The sequence below is a fragment of the Diceros bicornis genome, chromosome 22, assembly GCF_020826845.1.
Source record: "Diceros bicornis minor isolate mBicDic1 chromosome 22, mDicBic1.mat.cur, whole genome shotgun sequence".
Classification (NCBI taxonomy): domain Eukaryota; kingdom Metazoa; phylum Chordata; class Mammalia; order Perissodactyla; family Rhinocerotidae; genus Diceros; species Diceros bicornis.
Genome location: NC_080761.1, coordinates 4,029,114 through 4,043,516, shown reverse-complemented (window position 1 = coordinate 4,043,516; position 14,403 = coordinate 4,029,114). Strand labels below are relative to the sequence as shown.

At 40.5% G+C, this 14,403-nt stretch overlaps 1 protein-coding gene across 1 annotated transcript in view; it reads right to left on the bottom strand.

Annotated features, from left to right (window-relative positions):
- Positions 1 to 14,403, bottom strand: part of SLC35D2 (solute carrier family 35 member D2) — a 49,711-nt gene that overhangs the window by 33,756 nt on the left and 1,552 nt on the right. The window contains 2 exon segments of the mRNA XM_058565362.1: positions 3,428 to 3,514; positions 5,761 to 5,793. Coding sequence (XP_058421345.1) covers positions 3,428 to 3,514; positions 5,761 to 5,793 — 120 coding nt within the window.

Sequence of the window (14,403 nt, the reverse complement as noted above, 5' to 3'; positions counted from 1 at the left end):
CCCAAATTGCTTTATAACTTCAATGCAATCCCAATCAAAATCCCAAAAGGTTATTTTTTTCTGAACCTTGACAAGCTGCTTCTAATATTCACAAAGAAATGTGAAGAACCAAGAACGAGGAGGAAAGACTTGCTCCACCAGATAATGAAACTGTTCATAAAGTATAAGACTGTGGTAATGGTGCAGAACACACAGACAGACAGTGAGAAAGCACGGAGAGCCCAGAGGCAGATGCACGCACCTGTGGACGGCAACACCACGGTGTGAAGGGCACAGCACTCAGGACAGCCACTTCAGCTGACTCCGCAACAAGTGAGTGCCCATTGGGGAAAACCATGAAATCGGACCACACACAGAAATCAACTCCAAGCAGATTAAAAACCTAACTCTGAAAACCTATATACCTTTTATCTAGAAAAATATCTTCATGACCCTAGAGTAAGGAAGAATTTCCTAAATAAGAAAAATAGTGCGCTGGCCCCGTGGCTTGGCAGTTGAGTGCACACGCTCCGCTACTGGCGGCCCAGGTTCGGATCCCGGGCGCGCACCGACGCACCGCTTCTCCGGCCACACTGAGGCTGCGTCCCAAATACAGCAACTAGAAGGATGTGCAACTATGACATACAACTATCTACTGGGACTTTGGGGGAAAAGAAGGAAGAGGATTGGCAATAGATGTTAGCTCAGAACCGGTCTTCCTCAGCAAAAAAAAAAAGAGGAAGATTAGCATGGATGTTAGCTTAGGGCTGATCTTCCTCACAAAAAAAAAAAAGAAAAATAGTGACTAATCATAAAGGAAAAGACTGATAAAATTTAACTAAAATTAAGATTCTTTTTCATGACAAGGAATACATGATAAAGAAAATAAAAAGATATGCCACAGAGAGAGAAAATGTATTTGTAATACTGTACATAAATAACAAGAGGACTATTACTAACATATTTTTTTAAATTCCCACACAAATTAGTAAGAAAAAGACATCAACCCAATAGAAAAATGGGCATAAGTGCTAAACAGGTACTTCACAAAAGAGGATATCCAAATGGGCACTAAAAAATGAAAAGGTGCTCAACCTCATTAGTGACCAGGGAAATGCAACTTCAAGCCAAGAAAATGTCACTACACCTCCCAGGTTACCGCAATATGAAATGACTGGCACACCAAGGATCGGCCAGAATGTGGAGCAACGTGGACTTGCACGCACTTCTATCAGGAGTGTGAACTGGTACAGCCACCGTGGAGAACACTTGGACACCATCTATGAAAGCTGAAGATATGCACACCCAGGAGCCCACAGTCCCACTTCTTGATATACTTCCCAGAGAAACTCATGCACACCTGTTTTGGACTGAATTGTGTCCCCTCAAAATTCATATTCATTCTTTTCCAACCCTCCAGTGCAATGTATTTGGAGACAGGACCTTTACATAGGTAATTAAGGTTAAATGAGGTCATAAGGACAGGGCCCTGACCCAATAGGACTGCTGTCCTTATAGAAGAGGAAGAGACACCACCTTGCTCCCTTCTCCAGAGGAAAGGCCATGTGAGGACACAGAGAGAAGGTGGCCGTCTACAAGCCAAGGAGAGAAGTCTCACCAGAAACCAACCCTGCTGGCACCTTCATCTTGGACTTCCTGCTCCCAGAGCTGTGAGAAAATAAATCTCCGTTGTTTAAGCCCCCAGTCAGTGGTCTTTTGTTATGGCAGCCCTACCTGACTAACACATGTGCACTGAGATCCAACTAGAAGTATGTTCAGAGCAGTACTTTTTATTTTTCTAGCGCCCAAACTAAAAACTACCCAAATTACCATAAACAGTAAAACAGGTAAGTAAATTGTAGTATATTCATACAATGAAAATAAAAGAATATAGCAACACACAATATGGATGAATCTTACCATTATAATAATGAGTGAAAGCAGAAAGATACAAAAGAATTTATAGAATTTGATTCTCTTTATATAAAGTCCAAAAATAGGCAAAACTAAACTATATAATTCATAGATGCATACAACTTTAGAAAAATTACAAAGCAAGAAAATTATTATTACAAAAGTCAGAATAGTCAGTAAGGAGGATTTTGTGATCCAATCTCATGACCTGGGTAGTGGTTACAAGGGTAATTATTCATTCAATAATATATATATGTATAATGCCTTTTTCCCCTATGTATAGATCATAGTCCACAAATTTAAGATATTTAAAATATTTTAAAGTTTTTAAAAATTATACTATGTCTAAATTAAGCATAAGCAAGCCCAATAATATTTGCATTTTCCCATGATGACTGGGTTAATATCTTTCATATACTTCAACATTTTGTTTTTCTCATTTTGCAGATGGCCCTGATTGTTGATGCCATAAGCATGTGCTTAGTCAACCTGATGAATAATCCAGCGCCAGATGCCAGCATTTTTCCAGGCCTTAGAGACATCTCAGTGAACAAGCCATGTGAGGTGCTCACCCTCAAGGAACTGACAGTCTGATTTAACGTTCCTAAATCCCAACGTCATTATAACACATTTCACACTGCTGTCGAGTTGTACGGGACTGCTCTAAGAATTACATGCCTGGCCTAGAGCCTGGCACCCAGCAACTGTTCAATAAAAGTTAGTTCCATCCACATTCCCAGGAAGGAACGGGAGGTCTCACGTTTCTAGTTTCACCATGGGAAAAACATGTATTTCCACGTACAGTCACGCGTCGCTTAATGATGGGGACACATTCTGAAAAATGTGTTGTTAGGCAATTTCATCTTTGTGTAAACATCATCGAGTGTGCTTATACAAACCTAGATGGTATAGTCTACTACACACTCAGGATATATGGTACTAATCTTATGGCACCACCATAATATCTGCGGTCCATTGACCAAAACCTAGTTATGCAGCACATGACTGTATATCAAATTGTATTCTTCATTCCACTTATGGCTTTTATCAATCCAAGCTATAAATGAAAACTTAAAACAGAGATCAGCAAACTAGGGCCATGTCCAAATCCAGCCCACCTCTTGTTTATGTAAATAAAGTTTTATGAGAACACAATTACACTGATTCATTTATATAACATCTATGGCTGCTTTCATGGTACAGTGGCAGAGCTGAATAGTTGTAACAGAGATGGTCTGGCCCACAAAGCCTAAATACTTACTATCTTTTCCTTTACCAAAAAAGCTTGCCAATCCCTGACACAGGGCTTTGTCATTTCAGAAGACACACAGCATTTATTTAATGTCAATTTCTAAGCACACACTTTTACTATGTTACATTAACGGATAACTGAATGCTATAAAATCTTTATTAAGAAGTTTCCACCCAGTGCAACCAGGAAGCACCGCATGTATAGAAATGGACCTGTACTCTAAGATAAATTTGTATATTTTCACATCTTCCATCATATCTACATGTACTTTTCATCACATACCTTGACAGGAATTTTCTTGTCAAAATCAGGGAAGTGAATTATTTTATTTAGCTTGGACACATACAGTATCATTATGGTAGCTGCCATCTAAAGAAAAGGGGAGACAGAAACTTCAGCAAAATATCTGGAAAACAGATTCATCAAAAAGAAATACATTCCAAAAAATCCATTTTCTAGGTTCCAAAAAAAACACAACTATTTCTTGGGATATTAAAATTACTTTTCTTGCCACCATATGGATTCCATCAGAACCACAGGCAAAAAGTGTAACATCAAATATACTCACACACATCTCAAGGGGCTCAAGAAACACTGACAGGAGGAGAAAAGGAATGGTGTCCCCACAAGTGACCAGAGTGACCACAGTCAGCGAGGCCACTCGATCCTGGACCATGCTGCACATGGACTAAGCACATGGTCACCTTCCCCCTTAAAGTGAGTGTGAGGGTGGGGAGAGGGGGCAAACTCCACACATAAACACACTTTTTGTAAAGTCCAATATTTCTGTAACATAGAAGACAAATTAAGAGAAAAACAAATTTTAAAAGGGATTTATTTTTCTCTTCATCTAGCTGGTACTGCAAAAATGTCTCATTCAAATCCTGTTAATCTGGAGCACACCAGGTATATTAGAAATACTCCAGATTATTAAGATGAAATCAAAGATTTTAATATCCTCTTCCTATGCAAATTTTAGAACTTATTCAATTTTCTCCATATTAGGATACAAAACTTTAAGGACTCCTTCAACATGATTATAATTTTAAACCTTGATCCTAATGAGTTTACAAACTTAATACTTACAACAGATTTATATAACTCAACTCCATCCTCAATTATAACTGTCCTTTGTATTTATTGCTTACTTTATAATTCTTACAGAAATATACTAACACTTACGTAAAATATTCTGTAATTCAGACTTTTAAAATTAGGTCTACTGGCTTCTTCCCCCAACAAACTGCAAATGGGAAAGGCTTTACCTTTACTGAGTACAAACCAGTGGACTGAGCTGTCTTGGGTTACAGAGGGCACGTTATCACACAGTCCCTCATCTTTCAATGTGCTTTTCCCTACATATTTTCACACTGAAACATACAGATAATATAATTTTTGACCTTAAGGAAACATATTGTTTCCTTGTTATTATTACTTTCTCCCTAAAATGATTTGCAAAACCCAATGTTGCTAATAATGATATTAGCAAAACATTTAACCAGAATAATGTTTAATCATATAAATGGCAGCCTTTTCCAGATACACAATTAAAAATTTAGTTAACAGATACAATTTTCATAATTTTAAGCTGTTCTCCCTATAAATTAAAGCAAAACAAAAAATCTTTGGTGCCTGTTACAGCTTGCCTACTGGAAATCACCAGCATACGACCAAAACAGTAAACAAACCACAAATTAATATTAATGGAAAACTTCAGGAACAGCCAAATGGGGTTAGTCTGAAAGCTTATCCAAGCTCATACTTAAGAACAAAAATCACAAATTGCAGGAAGCAAACTGCAAATATGTTTTGCTTGGCCCATAGAGAGTTTTATAAAAATCTGAATTTGTTGCCAGCATTTACAAATGAGAGATACGAGGTAAAAATTCACTCCCTCCTTCTCTTGAAAAAACTCCCGATTTCTGACAATAAGAGCAGAACGGGCCTTCTGTCATCTCCCTCACCCTTTTCCTCAGGGACAGCAGCGTAAAACTGAATATCAAGTGCAAGTTGGGGCAACTGTGCTCACCCCCCACCCTGGCCCCCAGGCCATTCATCTGTTACCTACGAGGCCTTGGAGCTTTCACTCTTCTGGCTCCTCGCTTTAGGGTAATTAAATTCAATTAAGGAAGTTAAAATAAGTAGTTGCTTTTCCTACAAATACAACTGTTCCTAAATTGTAGAATGAAATAAAATGTGTGTCAATATTTCATGGTGTTTCACCAAGGGTACCATGATCTCTGGTCCTCTGCCAGCGGAATAAATTTGTAGGCCACAGACTTAAACACAAGCACTCCATCATGTAGGGGCCGGCCCAGTTGGCGTAGAGGTTAGGTTCGCGAGTCCTGCTTGGGCAGCCCGGGATTCGCCAGTTCAGATCCTGGGCGTGGACATGCCCACCGCTCATCAAGCCATGCTGAGGCGGCGTCCCACACAACTAGAAGGATGTACCCCCTATGACATACAACTGTCTACTGGGGCTTTGGGGAGAAAACAGGAAAAAAGGAAGAAGATTGGCGACAGATGTTAGCTCAGGGCCAATCTTCCTAAAAAATAAAAATTTCACCATGTATACTTATGACTAATTATGAGGTTAATTTATTTTTTTTACTTACCTGTCCAATTCCAAGAACAACTGGTGATGGGAACTGCAAAGAACATAGAATAACAAATAATTGAGCAACTCATAAAAATTTGAAGTCTATAATACATAATGACAGGAGTTACTAAAAAGTCTTAGACTTCACTTTTCAGTTTTAGACAATGAAAACTTAACATCAAATTTGTTCACTTTTCATTTTATTTCTTTTTCATTTTTTAAACTGATTGTTGCTAAACTTGGCAATCTTCTATTGCCCCTTGAGGCATATTGTCATTATATTAAGAGACAACATGGTTGTGTATGCAGAAAGGCAAAATAATCTGCAGAGAAGTTATTAGAATTAATAAATAACTTTAGCAAGGCTACTGGATACAAGATGAATATATGAAAAAAATCATTTATATATCTATATACCAGAAGAAACAAAGAAAATGAACATTTTAAAGACATCATTTGCAATAGCACCAAAAAAAACATCAAATAACACTAACTGGAGATTATATGGTATTAAGGAATTACTTTTACTTTGTTAAATATAAAATGATACTGGGGTGGTGTTTTTTTAAAACCAACGAGTCCTTCTTATCCTTTAGAAATACATATTGACATGCATATGATGATATATTTTTATTTGTTTCAAAATAATCTGGGGGAAATGGTGGGATTGAGTGGAGGAGGGATATAAACAGAACAAGATTATTAAGACTGGTGACAGCTACATGGTGATTCATTATACTATGTTTTTTAAATAATATACCCAGGAAAAAATCTAATAAAAGATTTCTAAGAAAGACCTCTACATAGAAAACTATAAATCAACATTTAAAAAATTAAAGAAACTCTGGGGCCAGCCTGGTCGCATAGCAGTTAAGTGTGTGCCCTCCACTTTGGCGGCCCAGGGTTCGCAGGTTCGGATCCCAGGCGCAGACCGACGCACCACTTGTCAAGCCATGCTGTGGCAGCATCCCATATAAAGTAGAGGAAGATGGGCACAGATGTTAGCCCAGGGCCAATCTTCCTCGGCAAAAAGAGGAGGATTGGCATCAGATGTTAGCTCAGGGCTGATCTTCCTCACCAAAAAAAAAAAGAAAAAAAAAATTAAAGAAACCCTAAATAAAGATCATAGATTGGAAACTCCATATTTTAATGAGGCGCATTATCCTCCAGCTGATGTGTAAAATCAATGCAATCTCTGAAAAAAATAGCAGCAGGTATTTTGTGGAAACTGACAAACTGATCCCAAAACTGAATGGAAAGGCAGAGAGCAAAAATTACTAAGATAATCTTGAAGAAGAACAAGGTTAGAGGAATGATTCTACTGGATGCCAGGATTCATTTTAAAGTTACAATAAATGATACAGTGTGATATGTGCACAACAGTCCAACAGGACAAGGGAAGAGAACAGAGATGGGGAAAGATACACACACATACAAACTGCTGATTCATGATAAAGATGACGGTACAGAACAGCTGGGAAAAGAAGGTCTTTCAACAAATGGCACTGAGTAATTTGGATACAGAATCCTGACCTCTACCTCACACCATACTTAACATTCTCTCAGGCTACTAAAAAAGGGGGAATATCACCAAAAAAAAAATTCCTCAGTTCTCAACCTGTCTGTCAGAGGAAAATATACCTATTTCAGCTAGGGTGAAAGGAGAATAAAGAACCAACCTACCTTATCAGAGAAAACAGAATGAATGTCTGAACAGCATTACCATGAGAATAAAATTAACTCTGGTTAATTTTATTAACCAGATGGTGGATGCCGGGCTGTGCCACCCAGACACCCCCTTCTGGACTGAAGCACTCATTCCCCAGTTGCCCAAGAGTGTCCTCAGCTGAAGCTCATCCTCTCCCTAAGAGTAGCCTGCATTTCAATTGCTGGTCTAATGCAGGGGAATCAAGGCCAGGGTCCCTCCCCCTAATTCTGGACAACTCCGTAGAGCCGTCTCAGCTCCAGAGCCCCTGGGTCAGGCTTTGTTGTGACTGCAGTACAGCCCACCCTCTCCCTCTGCCTAACCCTGTATCCCTCACTCCCCCATAGGAGTGGATCCCAAGAGCATTCCTCAATATACTTCCTTCCTGGAGAAAACTACCTACTGCGTCATACACAACAATAAGACAACAACATAAACAAACAGTAAAACAACAACAAAAGGCTTACAACGGTAGACAAAGAGCCCAGCCTAGAAGAAAATATAATATGTGAAGAGAAGGAACTCTTCATAATTGCTTCCAGCTACAGAACACCTTAATAAGAACAAGACATCAATAAAACAAGAGCTCAAAATTGAGACAATAAAACAGTCAAACAAGATGAAAAGGGAGCATACAGATCTAAGGAAACCAACTGAGGACCAAAATAACACAACTGCCACACGAACAATTTGGAAACAACATGGTACTAAACGGCCACTGCTGAAAACTGAATTACCAACACTGGAGGTAATCACAGTGAATGCAGAGGAAAAAAAAAACTCTCAAAGATAAATAGATATGGAAGCCAAACACCACCATATAGGGCTAAGTGCTGTGTCTGTGTGAAGAACTCAATAAAGAGAGAAGAAAATGATTCAAAAATAAAAGACAAATTCGTTTCCTCGACATGAGGAAAAAAAATAAACTGAATTTTCAGATCTAAAAGCACACCGTCTTAGAGAAAAATCTGTTAAAGAATGTTCAACATGATTAAAGCAGCAGCCATGAACTCTCCATAAAAAAACTACCTGACAATGGAATCAGACAATTAGAAGCCAAATCAAAATAATGAACTTGGGAATGGAGACACTGTGGCAAAACGGCTGTTGCTGACTGCTGCATCATTTAAATATAGCAGAGATTCAAACAACTGTGGGACTACAATTACCCAGCAGGACGCTACATTATCAAAGGAGATTCGGAGAGAGGGAGACGGGAAGGAGTGTGCAAGTGTTCTCATCTTGCACAGCAGAGAGGTCATCCATAACGTCAAAAATGGAAACGTGTGTTTACAAAATAAACATAATGACTTCAACTTCTTAATGTTTTTCATGACTTCTCAATCTTGGAGGGATCTTTTAAGAAATATTAACTCTTGTAGTAAAGAAACACATATTTGAAAGTCAACAATCCTTTTAGTTGAACTTTAATCTCTTTTCTCCGTTCAATTCAGTTAAAACCAAATTTCATACGTACATGCAACTTGCAATCCCCACCTTAAATAAGCCTTCAAACGCAGCCAGCATGACTAATGGTGGGACAACCCTGATATGATGCAATATGAAGTTCACAGGGTCAGCTATGAAGCAGTCTTGCCAAAAATGTTTAATCTGAATGTAATCAAGCCTTTAGATCTAACTTTCGGTTAAGAAATAAAGTAAAATAAGTTAAATGAGACTTCAAAAAATAAATCAGACAATCCACAATATGCGACATCTTACAAGACACCCAGCCCAGGCTTTTCAAAAAGTCAGTATCACAGGGAAAGGGGGGGGATGGGGGCCTTTTCTAGATTAAAATAAACTAAAAAGACATAACTCCATACATTGCATGAAGCTTGACTGGATCTTGATTCAAATGTTTAAAACAACCATAAAAACATCTTGGGGACAATTGAGATGATTATAGATTTTGTATTATATTATTTTAGGAAATTATTGTTAAGTTTGTTAAGAGCAAAAATGACACTCTGTAGGAGAATACCCATACTTCACGAGAGGCATATTGAAGTATTTCAGAGTGAAGTATCATGATGTTTGCAACTTACTGTCAACAGTTTAAGGAGAAAAATGCAAATAAAGCAAAATGTTAACTATTGCATCTCAGTGGTATGTACATGGGTGTTCACTGTACTCTGCTTTCCATTTTTCTGTATGCTTGAAATTTTCATAATAAAAAGTGGTGGGGAACCTAGGTGAGCCTCAAAAAAATTAATTAAATGAAAGCCCCCTTTCTCCAACTTCTTTTTGGATTAAAGAAAATGATTTACGGGACCGGCCCAGTGGCATAGTGGTTAAATTCAGCACGCTCAACTTTGGCAGCCCTGGTTTGCCAGTCGGATCCCAGGTGTGGACCTACACCACTCATCAAGCCATGCTGTGGCGGCAACCCACATACAAAATAGGGGAAGACTGGCACAGAAATTAGCTCAGGGCCAATCTTCCTCAAGCAAAAAAAAAAAAAAAAAAGGAGGAAGACTGGCAACAGATGTTAGCTCGGGGCCAATCCTCCTCACCAAAAAAAAGAAGAAAAGTTATAAATAAATGAGTAAATAAGTAGCATCTATAATATGGGCCCATTTATACAAAAATAATTCAATCTGTGCATCTATGTTCCCAATTGATCTGTCTAAAATTATTGCCTAATGTGAATTACAGTAATTTTTAAAATTTTACTTTTGTTTGAATTCTTTATAATGATCACAATAGAATGACTTTTCTTTTAAAAAAATTAAATATTTCAAGATATTGATTCTAGGTAATGGGAATATGGATAATTATTATTGTCTTCTTTGTACATCTCTGTATTTAAATAGTCCCAATTTCTTAACTGAATTCTTGTAAGAGTGAATGCAAGGAAGTGACGACAGTATGTGTACACAACTCTTTGAAGAGCCTGACTCTGAAAGGAACCGAGAAATCCATGTAGGATCAAGGGAAGCTTTACATTTGCTTGAGAAGCTAGTACGTTTTTTGTTTTGTTTTGTTTTGTTTTTGCTGAGGAAGATTTGCCCTGAGCTAACATCTGCTGCCAGTCTTCCTCTTTTCGTATGTGAGCTGCCGTCACAGCACGGCTACTGACAGACGAGAGGTGTAGGTCTACACCCAGTAACCTGGGCCACAGAAGCAGAGCACACTGAACTTAACCACTAGGCCATGGGGGGCTGGCCCAAGAACATGTTTTCAAGCTGACAGAAGTTGCTGATGCCAATGGAAGGAGGCGGGTGGAGCGGACCCCAGAAGTGCGCAGCTGGGCCTTTCACAGGAACAAAGTGCTCCTCCATCGTAGCAGGAAGGACATGGAGGGGCTTCATTGGACAGTTTCTATTTTCTCACTGAAGCATCAGAGAAGGAGTGTGGAGGATGGGGCTATAGAAGGTTTCAGGATGAAGGAGAAAGCCTGAAAGAGCTATTTCTGAGACAAAGAGAGCTGGTTGAGGTTTGTGATCAACAATTCAAAGTCAACTGAGCCAGCCCAGAAGTAGCTTCTGATTAGCTGGACCACCGGCCAAGGTGGGAGCGGGAAAGGAGCACATGGTTCCAGAGTGGCTCTCCTCTCCGCTGCACTAGGATCCGCTGGACCAGGAGGGAAGGGACGCCTGGAGGGTGGTGTGGCAGAAAGAGCTAGGCGGAGACTTGGAGCGGAGCAGTCACACTGAGCACAGTCACACTGAGCACGCGGCCCTGGGAGTGACCATGGGAAGTTTAAGGAGACCGGCTGCGATGGTTCCACACGTGGATCCTGATGTCCGATGGCTGACACGAATCCGGGGAAGAGGAAGACCAGGACTCTTCACTGAAGGAGTCACAGGAGCTCAGGAGTCATTACAGAGGACGGAAAGGGAGTGGTCAAGTCAGAGTCTCCAGGGAGCTATGTCTCCAGGGAGCTATGAGGACCCAGCCCACCTCCTGGCCATGCCTGGAGAGAGACCAAGATCCAGCTCTGACCGAGGGGCCACAAGGAGCAGCGTCTTCAGGGCAGAGCAGGTTTTCACCAAAGTAAGAGAAAATTAGGAGTTGTTTTTGTTTTTTAAGAAGGACTTCCAGTTCCCACCAGTGGAGACTCTGATTCAATAGCTTTTATAAAAACCTCTCCAAGTAGTTCACATTACCAGGCAAGTTTGGAAACCACTGTGTTAAATGAGCCCAAAGCCCTGGGATGCATCAAGAAGTAGACGCATGGCAAATACGGGGCACATACTTGTTGAACTGAGTACAACCAAGCTCTACATTTTTATTAAGTACCATTAGTAAATTTTTGCGTGTCATAGAGAATAGCATTAAAATGGCAACCAAAAAAACAACTCCAGGCCACCTGCACAACCCTCATGAATCTAATTTCGAAGAACCACTAGTATAACCAACTGGCCACAGATTCTTAGATGACCTTGCTTTTCTCCCCCAAGAGGGTCACATCATTCAAAGACCTCTGTTGAACCATGTAACTCTAAGATTACAATAAACTAAAACTAACAAATAACTAAGACCACCCATCAATCTTATACCCCAGCCAGAAACAATCTGCTTAAAATGGAAGAGAAAAAACATCCTCTGAGCTACAGTCCCCTGACCCTGTGAATTAGGTAATTACCAAAAGGCCTGCCTTCCATCCTACAACACAACAGCCTATCCTCAAACAGCTAATGTTTGGATCACATTTCTAAGGTTTACTGTTGTAACCAAATCACCCCAACCCTTCTCCCCTCAAAAAGGTGCTCCTAAAGCATTTTGAGATGAGAGAATAAACAATGGTATTTGAACACGGTTCTGCAACTGTGTAATATATTATATTACGGAAATGTGAAACGGCTACTTATAGGGGTTATAAGGGTTTTGCCTTGCTGAGACAAAAACTCGATTTCCTCCTTCAATCAGAGAACTCAAAATTTTAAAGATGGAAAGGCTAGAGCATGAGATATCTCATAGAACAATTCTTCCTGGTTGGACACTGCCCTTCATCGTCCAAGCCCTTCACCAGTGTTTACTGGTCCTGCTTCCAGCAAGAAGACGCATGTTCCTGGAGGCCCTGACTGTGCCCAGAGAGCACACTGCTCACTCAAGTGCAGAAAGTAGAGACTCTTCTTCAGACTTCATCTGACAAAACTGCCGACCACTCCCAAAAAAGCCTATTGATAGCATTCTCTTGTTTTTTATCGTAGGTGTTTAAGTTTTCTTTCATTAGCTTGCCTTGTATGTGTTAAACGGTCCAGGTTTAAGTATGTGTTCATTCTAATTTCTTTGACGCAGGGTTTGCTTTCCACGGACACAGTAAGCACACGGCAACACTGGTAGAGACCTTATAAAGAACACCAATAGCCACAGGATCCCCCCAAAATCTCCAATCCATCCCTTCTCTCCATATCCGCTGCGACCCCCACCCCAGTCCAAGCCATCTCTTAGAATTCTAATTATTCATTAGAATGCTGCAATCCTTCCTAGCTCCTCTCTCTGCTTCCAATACCATAGTTCTCCAACCAGCCCAAGAAATCTTTTTAATTACACAAATTGTCATGTCACTTCCCATGCTAAAACCTTCCAAGGGACTTCCAATTGCATTTAGACTGAAATTAAAACTATTTATCATGGTCACCCTGCTTCCACCCTGGTCCCCTAACACCTGCTCTCAACCCAGCAGCCAGAGTGATTTAGATCATGTTATTCCTCTGCTCAGCACCTTCCAGTGACTCTCAATCTCCCTCAGAGCTTCAACCGTGGCCGCAAAGGCCCTACACAATCTAGGAATCCATCACCCTGGGACCCCATCTACTACCTTTCCCACCCAAACTCCTTACTCTTCCATGCCTGGAATGTTCTTCCTCCACCTCCTTCACCTCACTCATGTCTTGGCTCAAATGTCACCTCAGCAAAGCTTCACTGATCATGGTGAGATGCAAATTCTTTCCCACGCCCACACTCCCCAATTCCCTTTCCTGCTTTATTTTTTTTCTCCTGACCACACAGCCACATCTGACATGACATAAATCCTACTAGTTGATTTATTGATCCACTAGAAAGCTCCCTGTAAGCTCCAGGAGGATGTACGTACACTCCATGACATTTGGGATTTTAATCCGCTTTATTCAAGTCTGTATCCCAACTGCCTAGAACAGTGCCTGGCACATCACAGGTGCTTCATAAAAATCACCAAATGAATGAGAATCAGACCCTGCCTTCCCTGTCCACCTTCCCATCATGTCTCCCACCTTCTCCCACTTGCTCATTCAGTTCCAGCCCAGTGGCCTCCTCTCTGTTCCTCCAGCAGGACAAGCGCATGCCCACTTCGGCACATTCCCTTCTGGGAGGAATGCTGGAACGCCGACACTCCACCCCAGGCACTCTCGTATCATACCTGAAATCACCTTGCTTATTCAAGACGCCACTCGTTTATTTTCTGTCTCTACCACTAACGTGGAGTCTCCAGGGCAGGGGCTCTGTATTGTTCACAGCTGCCTCCCTGGTGCTTGCCACGGGCTTGGCTCATAGCAGTTGCTGAGTAAAGGCCCTCTGCAGGTGCAAAGGCCCTCTGCAGGTGCACCGTGCCGGGCTCACGAGGCTCAGCTTTCTCAAGTGCAAAATAAGAAGGCCGAAGATACTCTGAGGTTTTTTTCAGGCTCTTTATAAAATTCTGATTTTACAGTCTTGTAGCACAGCATAGTTTACAAAAAGCCCTCGCTCTTTGCATGACAGCTCACGCAAAGCTCTGGGAGGTAATTAACATGGTTGTAATTTTCCAGCTTCTACATCTGAGAAAACTGCTGACTTTGAGACTGGCCCAAGAGGCCGAGCTATTAAATGGCGGAGCTGGGTCTAAATCCACAGTGCTTTCAACGCTGCTACAACCAAAGCAGAATTCAACAGGATTCTCTAATCCTTAAAATAGGTTCAAGGAATCACAAGTTTGCTGGTTTACTGTACACTAATCCAAAACAGTACTTCTAATAGTTTTCAAGTGAA